This window comes from Oncorhynchus tshawytscha, linkage group LG30 (assembly GCF_018296145.1).
Source record: "Oncorhynchus tshawytscha isolate Ot180627B linkage group LG30, Otsh_v2.0, whole genome shotgun sequence".
NCBI classification, from domain to species: domain Eukaryota; kingdom Metazoa; phylum Chordata; class Actinopteri; order Salmoniformes; family Salmonidae; genus Oncorhynchus; species Oncorhynchus tshawytscha.
This window is the reverse complement of record NC_056458.1, coordinates 17,707,712-17,722,288: the sequence shown is the minus strand read 5'-3', so window position 1 is coordinate 17,722,288 and position 14,577 is coordinate 17,707,712. Positions and strand designations below refer to the sequence as shown.

General features: G+C 46.5%; 1 protein-coding gene across 1 annotated transcript; it reads right to left on the bottom strand.

Annotated features, from left to right (window-relative positions):
* Positions 1 to 3,228: 3,228 nt before the first annotated feature.
* On the bottom strand, positions 3,229 to 12,246 carry LOC112229125 (neuronal tyrosine-phosphorylated phosphoinositide-3-kinase adapter 1-like). The gene is made up of 5 exons (XM_024395008.2): positions 11,766 to 12,246; positions 9,852 to 11,639; positions 9,406 to 9,660; positions 9,058 to 9,164; positions 3,229 to 4,596 (listed from the first exon to the last, which is right to left on the bottom strand). The coding sequence occupies exons 1-5, from the start codon at positions 12,064 to 12,066 to the stop codon at positions 4,171 to 4,173; spliced, it is 2,877 nt and encodes a 958-aa protein (XP_024250776.1). The 5' UTR covers positions 12,067 to 12,246; the 3' UTR covers positions 3,229 to 4,170.
* Positions 12,247 to 14,577: the final 2,331 nt, after the last annotated feature.

The window sequence follows — 14,577 nt, the reverse complement described above, 5'->3', positions numbered from 1 at the left end:
TGTTAAAATCTCAAATGACCATCTCCTCACAATTAATTGATGTGGTTTTAAACAGTACTGTATGTCTGATCAATGACATGCAGGATATGACACGTTAACTGTGACTTTGAGTTCAAGTCTGAGATATGTTTTGGCCAGCTGACACGCTTTAACATCGTTACTCCCACATTGGGAACATATTGCTATAAAATTGCAGAAACTTTGAGAAAGTCTCTATATTTACATTGCAAATATGCAAACAGTCAGGTTGTATTTCCCTCTTCAATCATGATCACTTCATCTCCACAATAACAATCTACTTCTACCCAAACAACAAGGCAAACCAATCCATCTCATATGTACTCAACATGTTTCAATGCTTCTATAATAGTAAGAATCCCTTATCCCATCTCATTTTTATAAAAGGCTAGAGAGAAGTGTGTTTTAAATGTCTGTAACCAGGTTTCCATCCAAACTTTGTTTGTGAGGAAAGTACAAAAAAATGTAATGCCAGGCCTGATGGAAACAGAACATTTTTTGGTAAACTTTTCAAACGTCGACAAAACAAAATATTCTAGAGAAGGTGGGATCTTTTTGTGTCGGTAAAATTAATCATGCGAGAAATATCGGTGGAAATTCTATTATGCGCAAATATTAATATTATAACCATCATATCGAAGTAAATTTGAAGTCACGCGATGACATGTTGTGTGGTCATCCCACTAGGACTCATCGGGAAAGGATGCAGTTTATAAGGCTACAGATTAAATAAATTACGATGAAGTTCACTGGGTGGTGAACGTGCAAGGGGATGAGCTTGATGCTACTTTCCAATAAATATCGATGGTCTTCGGGTGACATGATCATCGATGCTTGGCTGCCGTTTGACAAATGCACATAATCTTGCTCTTTTGTCCATGATAATCTTTCATCAATATCGGTGTGCACACTCGCTGTAATAAAGCAACATGTTTTGTTCGAAAACCACCAGTAGACTTGAAAAAGTATTTTTTATGCAGTACATTTTAACAGCAACATTTATTTTTTATGTATTTTCACTAATTCATCACTCACAGCCTTTTATGTGCAACAAGTTCATTTAATGGAAACACATCTCTGGTGGGAAAATGCACATATTGTTTTTATGTGGATTTGAGAATATTCGCATGTAAATCTGTCGTCAATTGGATGGAAACCAAGTTTATGTCTATATGCTTGAACACAAGTGTGTATAAAATGTATCTTGCTGAGGATCAACCTTAAGTCTCATTCAAACTCTCCCTCCCAATGTCCATGACATTTGAGGGAGAGAGGTTTCATGTCAACCATGAGTTGATGTAAGCTGTACTTAAAGTAACTGTTCAGTGAAAATCTCACTTCAAAAGTTCATACTCTGTTAACTCATACCAAATAATGTTGTTGACTTGTCCTATACTTGTATTTGTGGCCAAAGTATACATTGGAGAGAAACAACTACTTAAACTTGTATCTCAGAGGTTTAAAAAATGCATGCTATTTCCTCATACTCCTGAGTGGCCTACTCACATTAATATTTTGAATCACCAGTATACGCCCACACCATTCTGTTGTTCTGGTACGCCCACACTATTCTGTTGTTCTGGTACGCCCACACCATTCTGTTGTTCTGGTACGCCCACACCATTCTGTTGTTCTGGTACGCCCACACCATTCTGTTGTTGGGGTACGCCCACACCATTCTGTTGTTCTGGTACGCCCACATCATTCTGTTGTTCTGGTACGCCCACACCATTCTGTTGTTGGGGTACGCCCACACCATTCTGTTGTTCTGGTACGCCCACATCATTCTGTTGTTCTGGTACGCCCACACCATTCTGTTGTTGGGGTACGCCCACACCATTCTGTTGTTGGGGTACGCCCACACCATTCTGTTGTTCTGGTACGCCCACACCATTCTGTTGTTGGGGTACGCCCACACCATTCTGTTGTTGGGGTACGCCCACACCATTCTGTTGTTCTGGTACACCCACACCATTCTGTTGTTCTGGTACGCCCACACCATTCTGTTGTTCTGGTACGCCCACACCATTCTGTTGTTCTGGTACGCCCACACCATTCTGTTGTTCTGGTACGCCCACACCATTCTGTTGTTGGGGTACGCCCACACCATTCTGTTGTTCTGGTACGCCCACACCATTCTGTTGTTCTGGTACGCCCACACCATTCTGTTGTTCTGGTACGCTCACACCATTCTGTTGTTCTGGTACGCCCACACTATTCTGTTGTTCTGGTACGCCCACACCATTCTGTTGTTCTGGTACGCCCACACCATTCTGTTGTTGGGGTACGCCCACACCATTCTGTTGTTCTGGTACGCCCACACCATTCTGTTGTTTACGCCCACACCATTCTGTTGTTGGGGTACGCCCACACCATTCTGTTGTTCTGGTACACCCACACCATTCTGTTGTTCTGGTACGCCCACACCATTCTGTTGTTCTGGTACGCCCACACCATTCTGTTGTTCTGGTACGCCCACACCATTCTGTTGTTCTGGTACGCCCACACCATTCTGTTGTTGGGGTACGCCCACACCATTCTGTTGTTCTGGTACGCCCACACCATTCTGTTGTTCTGGTACGCCCACACCATTCTGTTGTTCTGGTACGCCCACACCATTCTGTTGTTCTGGTACGCCCACACTATTCTGTTGTTCTGGTACGCCCACACCATTCTGTTGTTCTGGTACGCCCACACCATTCTGTTGTTCTGGTACGCCCACACCATTCTGTTGTTCTGGTACGCCCACACCATTCTGTTGTTCTGGTACGCCCACACCATTCTGTTGTTCTGGTACGCCCACACCATTCTGTTGTTCTGGTACGCCCACACCATTCTGTTGTTCTGGTACGCCCACACCATTCTGTTGTTCTGGTACGCCCACACCATTCTGTTGTTCTGGTACGCCCACACCATTCTGTTGTTCTGTACGCCCACACCATTCTGTTGTTCTGGTACCCACACCATTCTGTTGTTCTGGTACGCCCACACCATTCTGTTGTTCTGGTACGCCCACACCATTCTGTTGTTCTGGTACGCCCCACCATTCTGTTGTTCTGGTACGCCCACACCATTCTGTTGTTGGGGTACGCCCACACCATTCTGTTGTTCTGGTACGCCCACACCATTCTGTTGTTCTGGTACGCCCACACCATTCTGTTGTTCTGGTACGCCCACACCATTCTGTTGTTCTGGTACGCCCACGCCATTCCAACACAGAAAAGCTGATTTTTAACATACTTAATTATAAAATGTTGGAAGGAAAACTATTTCACTCATAATGTAAGTAGTTATAGGTACTATTTCATAGTAATCTGGAAACACTGGACAGTTTCTTTAATTTAGGGAAAATTAGGCCAAATGAATTGAACCAGTGTTGCACTTATAGTATAAATACTCCCTCTTGGGGTATAAATACTCCCTCTTGGGGTATAAATACTCCCTCTTAGGGTATAAATACTCCCTCTTATAGTATAAATAGACCCTCTTAGGGTATAAATACACCCTCTTATAGTATAAATACTCCCTCTTAGGGTATAAATACTCCCTCATAGTATAAATACTCCCCTTTTATTTTATATCAGCGAAGTTGAGTCGACTAGAGTTTAATAAATGAATAAAGAGTCAAGGAAGGGCTTTTAGAATACTACATTTAAAGGGTAAGAAATCACATTTAAAGTGTAAAATATGACACAGTACTGACTGATTGTATGTCTCTTCTTGGTTTCATGTTGTATTGGTATATCCCTCAACTGAATCTTCCCCATCTTTTTCCATCTCTACAAAGTCATACTTTAAATCATGTTTATGTTTCAGTTGTTCATTATTTTTCTGGCCCACACACCTCTAAACATCTCAGTAACCTTGACGACCTTGTATCAGCTCCACATGAAGTGTGTTTTACCATGTGAGAGCACAAAACTCTCATCTTACTCTCATGCATATTCTCTCTCTTCTGTGGTCAGCAGTAATCACACTGTCACTCCTAAGAGAGAAAACAGTCCTCCACCTTTTGTAGAAAGTGATTCCCACCATCTCTCTCCACTTGTAAACTTCTTGTGTCTCACAACAATTGTGCCCAATAGTACTTATTTAGTACATAGTACTTGCCCCTATCTTTCTACTGTACCTCTCCTGCCCCACCCGCCCCCCTCAGATGGCAGTGTCCCACACCACAGCCTGGGGCCTCTGGCAGGGAGGTGTGCCCGTCTTGCGGGGTTCAGGGGTCCGTCTCCAGCTGGGCAGGATAGGCATGCTGTCCTGCTTACACAGGCTCTTGTCCGGGCGCCGCTGGGCCTTGATCTCTTTGCATAGGCAGCGCTTCCTCTCGATGACCTCCAGCAGCTTACCATCCCTCTGGGTCTGGGCTGCGGATGCGGCGGCGCCCCCGGTGTTGGGAGGCTGTCCCTGGGCTAGCTGAGCCAGGTGCTGGAACTGCAGCTGGAGGTGGTGCTGCTGCTGCAGCTGCTGGAGCTGTTGCTGTAACTGCAGCTGCTGCTGATGGAGTTGGAGCTGCTGCTGCTGTCGAGACAGACTGGGACTGCAGGGTGTCTGGGAGGAGTGGGACAGCCCATGCAACTGGCCAGAGAGAGGCAGATAGGGAGAAAGAAGGGTAGTTAAAGGAAGATGCATGATTTGGGTATTTTGTGTCAGTACATTACCTTCAATTTAACCTGGGGTATGCATGAATACTGCATCCATGTTGTATCCCTGTAAACACTGAATCTTTGTTGTAGCACTGAATGCCTGAACAGCTTCTATCCCCAAGCCATAAGACTGCTAAATACCTGGACTACCTGCATTGACCCCCTTGCACTGACTCTATGCACACACTGGACGCTACCCACACACTCACACATACTTAAACTGACACTCCAACACACACATACACCCACACACAAATAACATGCATACACATGCATACTAATGCCACACTCACACACACCCACACACTTTCACACTCACCACATACACTGCTGCTACTGTCTATTATCTATCCTGTTGCCTAGTCACTTTACCTGTACCTATACAGTGGGGCAAAAAAGTATTTAGTCAGCCACCAATTGTGCAAGATCTCCCACTTAAAAAGATGAGAGAGGCCTGTAATTTTCATCATAGGTACACTTCAACTATGACAGACAAAATGAGATTTTTTTCTCTCCAGAAAATCACATTGTAGGATTTTTAATGAATTTATTTGCAAATTATGGTGGAAAATAAGTATTTGGTCAATAACAAAAGTTTATCTCAAAACTTTGTTATATACCCTTTGTTGGCAATGACAGAGGTCAAACGTTTTCTGTAAGTCTTCACAAGGTTTTCACACACTGTTGCTGGTATTTTGGCCCATTCCTCCATGCAGATCTCCTCTAGAGCAGTGATGTTTTGAGGCTGTTGCCGGGCAACACGGACTTTCAAGTCCCTCCAAAGATTTTCTATGGAGTTGGGATGTGGAGACTGGCTAGGCCACTGCAGGACCTTGAAATGCTTCTTATGAAGCCATTCTTTCGTTGCCCGGGCGGTGTGTTTGGGATCATTGTCATGCTGAAAGACCCAGCCACGTTTCATATTCAATGCCCTTGCTGATGGAAGGAGGTTTTCACTCAAAATCTCACGATACATGGCCCCATTCATTCTTTCCTTTACACAGGATCAGTCGTCCTGGTCCCTGTGCAGAAAAACAGCCCCAAAGCATGATGTTTCCACCCCCATGCTTCACAGTAGGTATGGTGTTCTTTGGATGCTAACACGACGAGGTGAGTTTTTACCAAAAAGTTATATTTTGGTTTCATCTGACCATATGACATTCTCCCAATCTTCTTCTGGATCATCCAAATGCTCTCTAGCAAACTTCAGACGGGCCTGGACATGTACTGGCTTAAGCAGGGGGACACGTCTGGCACTGCAGGATTTGAGTCCCTGGCGGCATAGTGTGTTACTGATGGTAGGCTTTGTTACTTTGGTCCCAACTCTCTGCAGGTCATTCACTAGGTCCCCCCGTGTGGTTCTGGGATTTTTGCTCACCGTTCTTGTGATCATTTTGACCCCACGGGGTGAGATCTTGCGTGGAGCCCCAGATCGAGGGAGATTATCAGTGGTCTTGTATGTCTTCCATTTCCTAATAATTGCTCCCACAGTTGATTTCTTCAAACCAAGCTGCCTACCTATTACAGATTCAGTCTTCCCAGCCTGGTGCAGGTCTACAATTTTGTTTCTGGTGTCCTTTGACAGCTCTTTGGTCTTGGCCATAGTGGAGTTTGGAGTGTGACTGTTTGAGGTTGTGGACAGGTGTCTTTTATACTGATAACAAGTTCAAACAGGTGCCATTAATACAGGTAACGAGTGGAGGACAGAGGAGCCTCTTAAAGAAGAAGTTACAGGTCTGTGAGAGCCAGAAATCTTGCTTGTTTGTAGGTGACCAAATACTTATTTTCCACCATAATTTACAAATAAATTCATTAAAAATCCTACAATGTGATTTTCTGGATTTTTTTTCTTATTTTGTCTGTCATAGTTGAAGTGTACCTATGATGAAAATTACAGGCCTCTCTCATCTTTTTAAGTGGGAGAACTTGCACAATTGGTGGCTGACTAAATACTTTTTCCCCCCACTGTATGTACAGTTGAAGTTGGAAGTTTACATACACTTAGGCTGGAGTCATTAAAACTTGTTTTGCAACCACTCGACACATTTATTGTTAACAAATTCAAGTTTGGGCAAGTCCGTTAGAACATCTACTTTGTGTATGACACAAGTCATTTTTTCAACAATTGTTCACAGACAGATTATTTCAATTATAATTCACTGTATCACAATTCCAGTGGGTCAGAAGTTTACATACACTAAGTTGACTGTGCCTTCAAACAGCTTGGAAAATTCCAGAAAAAAAGATGTCATGGCTTTACAAGCTTCTGATAGGCTAAATGACATCATTTGAGCCTATTGGAGGGGTAGCTGTGGATGTATTTCAAGGCCTACCTTCAAAGTCAGTGCCTCTTTGCTTGACATCATGGGAAAATCAAAAGAAATCAGCCAAGACCTCAGAAAAAAATTGTAGACCTCCACAAGTCTGGTTCATCCTTGGGAGCAATGTCCAAATGCCTGAAGGTACCACGTTCATCTGTACAAACAATAGTACGCAAGTATAAACACCATGGGACCACGCAACCGTCATACCGCTCAGGAAGGAGACGTGTTCTGAATCCTAGAGATGAACGTACTTTGGAGCGATAAGTGCAAATTAATCCCAGAACAACAGCAAATGACCTTGTGAAGATGCTGGAAACAGATACAAAATAATCTATATCCACAGTAAAACGAGTCCTAAATCGACATAACTTGAAAGGCCACTCAGCAAGGAAGAAGCCACTGCTCCAAAACCGCCATAAAAAAGCCAGACTACGGTTTGCAACTGCACATGAGGACAAAGATCGTACTTTTTGGAGAAATGTCCTCTGGTCTGATGAAACAAAAATAGAACTGTTTGACCATAATGACCATCGTTATGTTTGGAGGAAAAAGGGGGAGGCGTGTAAGCCAAAGAACACCATCCCAACCGTGAAGCACGGGGGTGGCAGCATCATGTTGTGGGGGTGCTTTGCTGCAGGAGGGACTGGCACACTTCACAAAATAGATGGCATCATGAGAAATGAAAATTATGTGGATATTTTGAAGCAACATCTCAAGACATCAGTCTTGAGGGAAGTTAAAGCTTGGTCGCAAATGGGTCTTCCAAATGGACAATGACCCCAAGCATACTTCCAAAGTTGTGGCAAAATGGCTTAAGGACAACAAAGTCAAGGTATTGGAGTGGCCATCCTCAAGCCCTGACCTCCCTCCTATAGACAATTTGTGGGCAGAACTGAAAAAGTGTGTGCGAGCAAGGATGCCTACAAACCTGAGTCAGTTACACCAGCTCTGTCAGGAGGAATGGGCCAAAATTCACCCAATTTATTGTGGGAAGCTTGTGGAAGGCTACCTGAAATGTTTGACCCAAGTTAAACCATTTAAAGAAAATGATCCCAAATACTAATTGAGTATGTAAACTTCTGACCCACTGGGAATGGGATGAAAGAAATAAAAGCTGAAATAAATAATTTTCTCTACTATTATTCTGACATTTCACATTCTTAAAATAAAGTGGTGATCCTAACTGACCCAAGACAGGAAGTTTTACGAGGATTAAATGTCAGGAATTGTGAAAACTGAGTTTAAATGTATTTGGCTAAGGTGTATGTAAACTTCCAACTTCAACTGTATATACTGTAACTACCTCATTCCCCTGCACATTGACTCGGTACTGGTACTCCTTGTATAGAGCCATGTTATATTTACTCGTTATTGTTACTCATTTTTCACTGTGTATTTATTCCTTGTGTCACTATTTCTATTTTTTATTTTATCTTTAACTCTGCATTGTTGGAAAAGCACCCGTAAATAAGCATTTCACTGTTAGTCTACACCTGTTTTTTTTCTAAGCATGTGACAAATACAATTCAATTTTATTTGAGTATTGAAGACCAAGCTCAGCAACCACCACAGCGTCAACAATAATGTGTTGCACCATCTCCTGCCACTAGGGGGCAGTGTGACACCATCTTTGGGCCTGTGGCTCCCCGTGGTGTGCGAGGGAGGGTCAGGCAGCACACGCAGACAGTCTCTGCAGCACAGCACACTTGAACTGCGTCAGCATTTGAGATGCAGCCAAGTGACTGGGCAAAACGCAACACGATTGGACATCGGCTCACTGCTCCAAAACACTGTAGAGAAGCATACTCCTTACATCTCCGCATACGTCAGTTAGAGCATTGCTCTCTCCTGGACTTATTCTTTAAGGCTGCTGGCCACATCCTTATTCTGCTCACTGAACATATCTCCACACTATAAATAGCTCAGGAGGAGGGTTGTTGCTATCAGCACAGGGCATGATAAGAATGACCATATTCTTCAGAATAATTCCAATACTACTACTTGTACAAATTATAGTAATCACAGTAATACCAAAGATCATTGTTATTATAATAATAGGTATTATTCACCTGACTCAGTGCCTCTCGATGAGGCAGGCTGCTCTGCCTCTGAACGTCGCATCCACCCACCTGCCTCGCCCCAGAGGTGGATGATGAGCGGCCGAATCGACCCAGTTCTGGAACACAAAGATCTGGTACTACACATGCTGCCACTGATGATCTTAACCCATAACACCATGATCATGTGACTGTGGATGGAAGAAATCCACCTAATAGGATCTTCAGAGGCATCTGCTGATGTTATCTCTTTTCTAAATAACTTTTTGCGTGCTAGTGAAATCCTTGACATACTTTAGAGCACTTTCCCTCAGAAAGATTCTGCTAGAAGGATTCTGTTCTAGGTGTCTAGGTGCTCACCTCCATTGCGATAGGCTGGGAAGGTTTGGCAGGGGAGAGGGAGACCCCCTCTAGGCAGGGCTCGGAACCCCAAGAACCCCTCCTCCATCCCGGCCAGGGACTCACTGTGGCCCAGCCCCCTCCCTCCAGTGAAGCGTACTGGGATCCCAGAGTGGCCTCCTCCTCCTCCTCTTCCTCGATGCCCTGGGACCAGTTCCTCCTTGTCCACCCTCAGGAGGGCATCGGCACTACCATTCCATGCACGTCCTTCATCCTCTGAGAGGGGAATGACAGAAGGGAATTGTTGAGTAAACATACAATGATTGTCTATTGACAGTATAGTAACAGATGACACTCAATTTACAGTCTAATAGTCTGATTATCCCTCAAAGGGATGAGAGGAACTTCTGATAAGATTAAATATTGAATTTTAACCCATGATGCCCCCCCAGCACATGTTAACTTACTTTCTCTTGCTGTCTCTCGGCTGCCATGGCTGAAGGAGAGTTTCCTCTGCACGGGCCAGTAGGACCCGTCGTCTCCAAAGCCACTGCTGTCCCAGGGCATGAACCCAGCCTTCCCCTGGACGGGCCCAGGCACCGTGCTGCTTTTGGAGGCCACATCACCGTGACCCTGGTGGTGCAAGGAGGGCAGATGAGACCCTCCTCGCAGGCTGTCGTACGCCGGGGGTCTCCGGAAGCCCACTGAGGGGTAGGTCCAGAGCAGGGGGCTGTCTGAGGAGGGGGGCTTGTAGGCAGGCAGGCCATGAGGGGTGTGGGAGCGTTGGAGGTGGGAACGAGAGTGAGGGCGAGAGTGAGAGGAGGTGGAGGAGGACTGGTTTGGGTTTGAACTGGTGCTGGTCTGGGATGAATGGCTGTTGGTGGTGGGAGTGCTCTCAGCCTGAGAGGAGGTAGAGTGGGACCCTGTTTCTCTGTCTTTGTCACGGTCTCGCTCTCTGTCTCTCTCCCTGTGTCTCTCTCTGTCACTATCCCTGTCTCTGTCTCTATGATTGTCCCTGTGACCATCTCTTTCCCTCTCTCTGTCCCTCTCTCTGTCCCTGTCCCTGTCTCCTTTGTCTGACTTCAAGCAGAAGCTCACAGACTTGCCCTCCTTGCCAGAGCCCTGGGTCTGGGTCTGGGCAGTGGACTTGGAGGAGGTTTCTGAGCCATTCTTGTTGTTGGTGTTGGGGTTGGGCGAGTCTCCTCTATCTGGCTTGCGGTAGTGGTGGTAGTGTGAGGGGCGGTGGTGGGGGTGGTGGTGCTGGTGGGAGTAAGGGGAGGTGGACTTGGAGGAAGGGGGCAGCGGTGTGGAGTGGCTCCTGGCCCTTAGACCCGGTGCAGGGTCGAGCTGGCTGTCTCTGTCTCTGTCTCTGTCTTTGTCTTTGTCTTTGTCTCTGCTCTGCTTGTCTCTTTCCTTAGACTCCTTACAGCCTGACAGGAGCATGGGGAGATTGGAGGAGGGGGTGGTAGAGGCAGAGGAGGTGCTGGATGGCATTGTCATACTGGAGGAGGTCTGGATGCTGATGGTTCCCAGTTTGGCAGCAACAGCTTTGTGTTGGACCCCGACCCCGCTGGAGGCAGCAGCTGGCTGGGGGAAGGCGAGCAGCGGAGGCCGGTGCTGCAGCAGGTTGGGGAAGGGGGCCGGGATCTTACTGGTGGACTCTGTCTCTGATTTGTTCCCCTGGAGGAGATAGGGAGTAGGGGCCCGTGGGGGTTGCGGGCTGGAGGAGAGTGGCTGGGGGACAGGGGTGGTGGAGGTGGAGGAGGGGAGGGGCGAGGAGTGGGAAATGGACACTGTGGCTTTAGGTTTGGAACAGGAGGGGGAGGAGGAGGGGCGAGGTAGAGGGGCAGAGATGCCAGAGGAGTGGTGTTTGGAGGATTTGAGTCTCTCGTGTTTGAGAGGGATGCGTTTGTGTCCCTCTCTGTCCTCTGGCAATGGGTACTTCATCTCCTCATAGATGGCCTCGTTTTGGTCTGAGTCTGAGTCGGGTGTGGTGGCGACGGGAGTGACAGGGTGAGGGGTGGCAGTCTGGCTCTCCCTTGTGAACACCTGGCCCACCATCTCTATGTAGACAGGCTCATCATCCCCCTCCTCACCCTGGGGCTTACCCTCACCCCCCTGGAAAGGCAGGGGCGTGGCAGGAGGGGGCACGCGGGCTGGTGGGGGGTCAAACGAGAGCTGAGTGCTGGGACTTCGTTTGGGCTTCAGAGGCGGCACCTTCTTGGACATGTCCCCCGAGTCTGACTTCTTCATTGCTGGAGGGGAAAGAGGCAGAGCAATAAACTAGAGACATTTCAATCATCACAACAGGGACAATAATAATAACCCACATTTCCACATTTCCCCACTTCACTGTCCTCATTACTGTTGCAGTAGCCTACCATTCTTCTTCTCTGAGTGTTTGGCCTGCGAGTGAGTGGGTAGGGGCGGTGGAGGGGTGTCCGGGAGGACGTGAGGTGCTCTGGGGTCTGAGGAGCTGAGGCGGGTGCTGGGGTGTCGTTTGGGTTTGGTAGGGGGGCAGCGCCCGCCGTGCTGTGACTGGGTGTCAGAATAATCCTCCCCATTCTCCAGACCTGTGTCTCTAGCGCCCACGGCATGGCAGGACTGGGAGCGGGGGGCCATGGCAGAGGCACAGGAGTGAGGGGACAGATCCTGGGAGGCAGGCATGGTCATGAAGCCCATGCGGAAGTGGCGTCGGAAGGACGCCAGGTCACGGACCTTGCCCACCGTGGCTGAGGAGGGGTCTTTCTGGCTGGAGCTGGAGAACACAGGAAGCACAGCATTCCGTCATTCAGCAGTTAATCACGTCTCAGTCAAGGACCTTAATTTATTTCCCCATTGTGTTGCCCCTCCCCTTTTCTGCCTCGCTCCCTTTTTCTTTTTCTCTTCAGAAACGTTCTTTAAATAGCTTCAGTCCTTTACTCGTCTTCCTCTCCCTCTGTCTGTCTGTCACACACACACACACTGCTGCTCATACATGGATGGCACAGAGAGACTAGCTTCCCGTTGAAGAGTGAGTGATGAGAGATTGGGCGAGGCAGTGCAGCAGCTGTGCATGCCAGTATTGTGTGTAAGGGGGACTCTTCCGTCCTTCCATTTCCCTCCACATCTGCTCCCCTAGCTCACAAACACATTCAATTAGGAAATTACTTCCCGTAAAATCAAACTCCCCAAAATCTAGCAACTCCTCTCTGACTGTAATCTCCCTGTATGTACATCACTGTGTCACTGGGTATCTCTAACTAATTCTTTATCTGTTTTATTACGTTGTCTCTTCACTACACTCATCATGACCTCTGCCAAGCATTTGATCTGTTTCCATGGCAACTGGCTTGCCTGTTTATTGGTTTAGTGGTTTGTCTTAAAAACCCATGACATTTCACATGGTATTGCTTGCCAATGTACAGTACTAAACATACTGCAAACAAGCACACAAAGGAACTGCAATTTTTTTGGGCTATTTATTGCCTGAAAAAAAGGTGTGGCAGTGCAGCATAAAAATTAAAACTGGAGTTTTCTTCAATTAAAATATATTGGAGTTGAATGTATAAAGTACTGTGCTGTTCCTTTGATTAAACAGGTCACTCAATTCTTATTCGCTCTCTAAAGCCAATTTTACTTTCTAAAACTTCATATGGAAAATCCCTGAAGGTCTTTTGAAGGTCATCATGACCACATCCAAACTACCATCATGCATGAACACCAAAGATTCAGAACATCTTTGGTTTCCTAACAGGTGAAACCAAAATCTATATCTCTACAATAAAGCTACTGGTTGATTAAATTGGAGCAGAATCCATACAACAGTGTATCTTGATGAGCAACAACATGGGACGGGGAGTTGCAGCTGACATGGTCCAAATCTGGAGTTATTGCATATAAAATATACAGTATAGGTCTGTAAATGAACCTTTATAAAGGTGACTCAGCTGTAACAACAGCGGCTGAAGTCATTAGAAAAACACTGTGCACAACAACTACCGTGAAAAGAGCTGAAATGATACCGCTACAACCATCTAGAAGGAAATGATTGGCTGTCTGGCACAGAACAGAAAGCCTCTACTGAGTGTCAGCTATGGCTCGTGTCCTTTTCAACCTGTTTCTCCGATTCTATTGATCCTGTTCCACCGTGGCGACGAGAGGAGAGGTAGCCATTGTAAGGAAGGAAAGAGGGGATGAATGGGTGGGATCTGACTTCCCTAGCAGGACCAGAGGAATGGTGCTGGAGGAATGGTGCTGGAGAAATGGTGCTGGAGGAATGGTGCTGGAGAAATGGTGCTGGAAAAATGGTGCTGGAGAAATGGTGCTGGAGGAATGGTGCTGGAGGAATGGTGCTGGAGGAATGCTGCCGGGGGCAACAACCGCCTTTTTGTTTCCCTGCTGGGAACGAGTGAGGGCTGAGTGCGTGGGTGCACACATCTGTGTATGTGTATGTCTGGTATGTGTGTGTGTTGGTGAGAAGAGAGAGAGAGAGAGAGAGAGAGAGAGAGAGAGAGAGAGAGAGAGAGAGAGAGAGAGAGAGAAAGAGCAAGCCTAGGTAACTGGGTCTTTACGTGTGTGAGAAGAGGAGGAGGAGATGTTGAGCTTCCGAGCATGCAATCAAAGGCCTCATTTAAGAGGTTATCGCAGGTGAGTGAACCCTGAGTGCATGTTGCCTTGTTTGTTTGAGCTAGAGGAAGCAAGAGCGATAAAACATAACAAACTACACATCAAATGGGCCTCATTTTTAGGTCACAATGTGTCCTGTACTACTGATGAGCCTTAATTCTGCCATCATTCCTTATGAAGCGGTGAAGCAGCAGGGAGACAATGTGAGCTTTGCACCTTCCTTTTGAGAGGAGGGAAGCTGGCGCAGGGAGAGGAAACAGCACTGAGCATGTTCATCATGGAGAACAGAGATGCAACTGTTTTCTGTCTCATTGCATTATGTGAAGAAAAGCCAAGAGCAGAGCTCTCTCTGTGTGTGTGTGTGTGTGTGTGTGTGTGTGTGTGTGTGTGTGTGTGTGTGTGTGTGTGTGTGTGTGTGTGTGTGTGTGTGTGTGTGCCTGTGTGTGTGTGTGTGTGTGTGTGTGTGTGTGTCTTTAAGTGTGCCTGTGTGTATATGTGTGTGTGTGTGTGTGTGTGTGTGTGTGTGTGTGTGTGTGTGTGTGTGTGTGTGTGTGTGTGTGTGTGTGTGTGTGTGTGTGTGCGTGC

Coding starts and splice junctions, on each gene's coding strand:
- LOC112229125 (XM_024395008.2), bottom strand. CDS start 12,066: ATGGGCTTCATGACCATGCCTGCCTCCCAGGATCTGTCCCCTCACTCC. Junction 9,661..9,851: donor CCGAGAGACAGCAAGAGAAA/GTAAGTTAACAT, acceptor TTCCCCTCTCAG/AGGATGAAGGACGTGCATGG. Junction 4,597..9,057: donor ATCGAGAGGCACTGAGTCAG/GTGAATAATACC, acceptor CTCTCTGGCCAG/TTGCATGGGCTGTCCCACTC.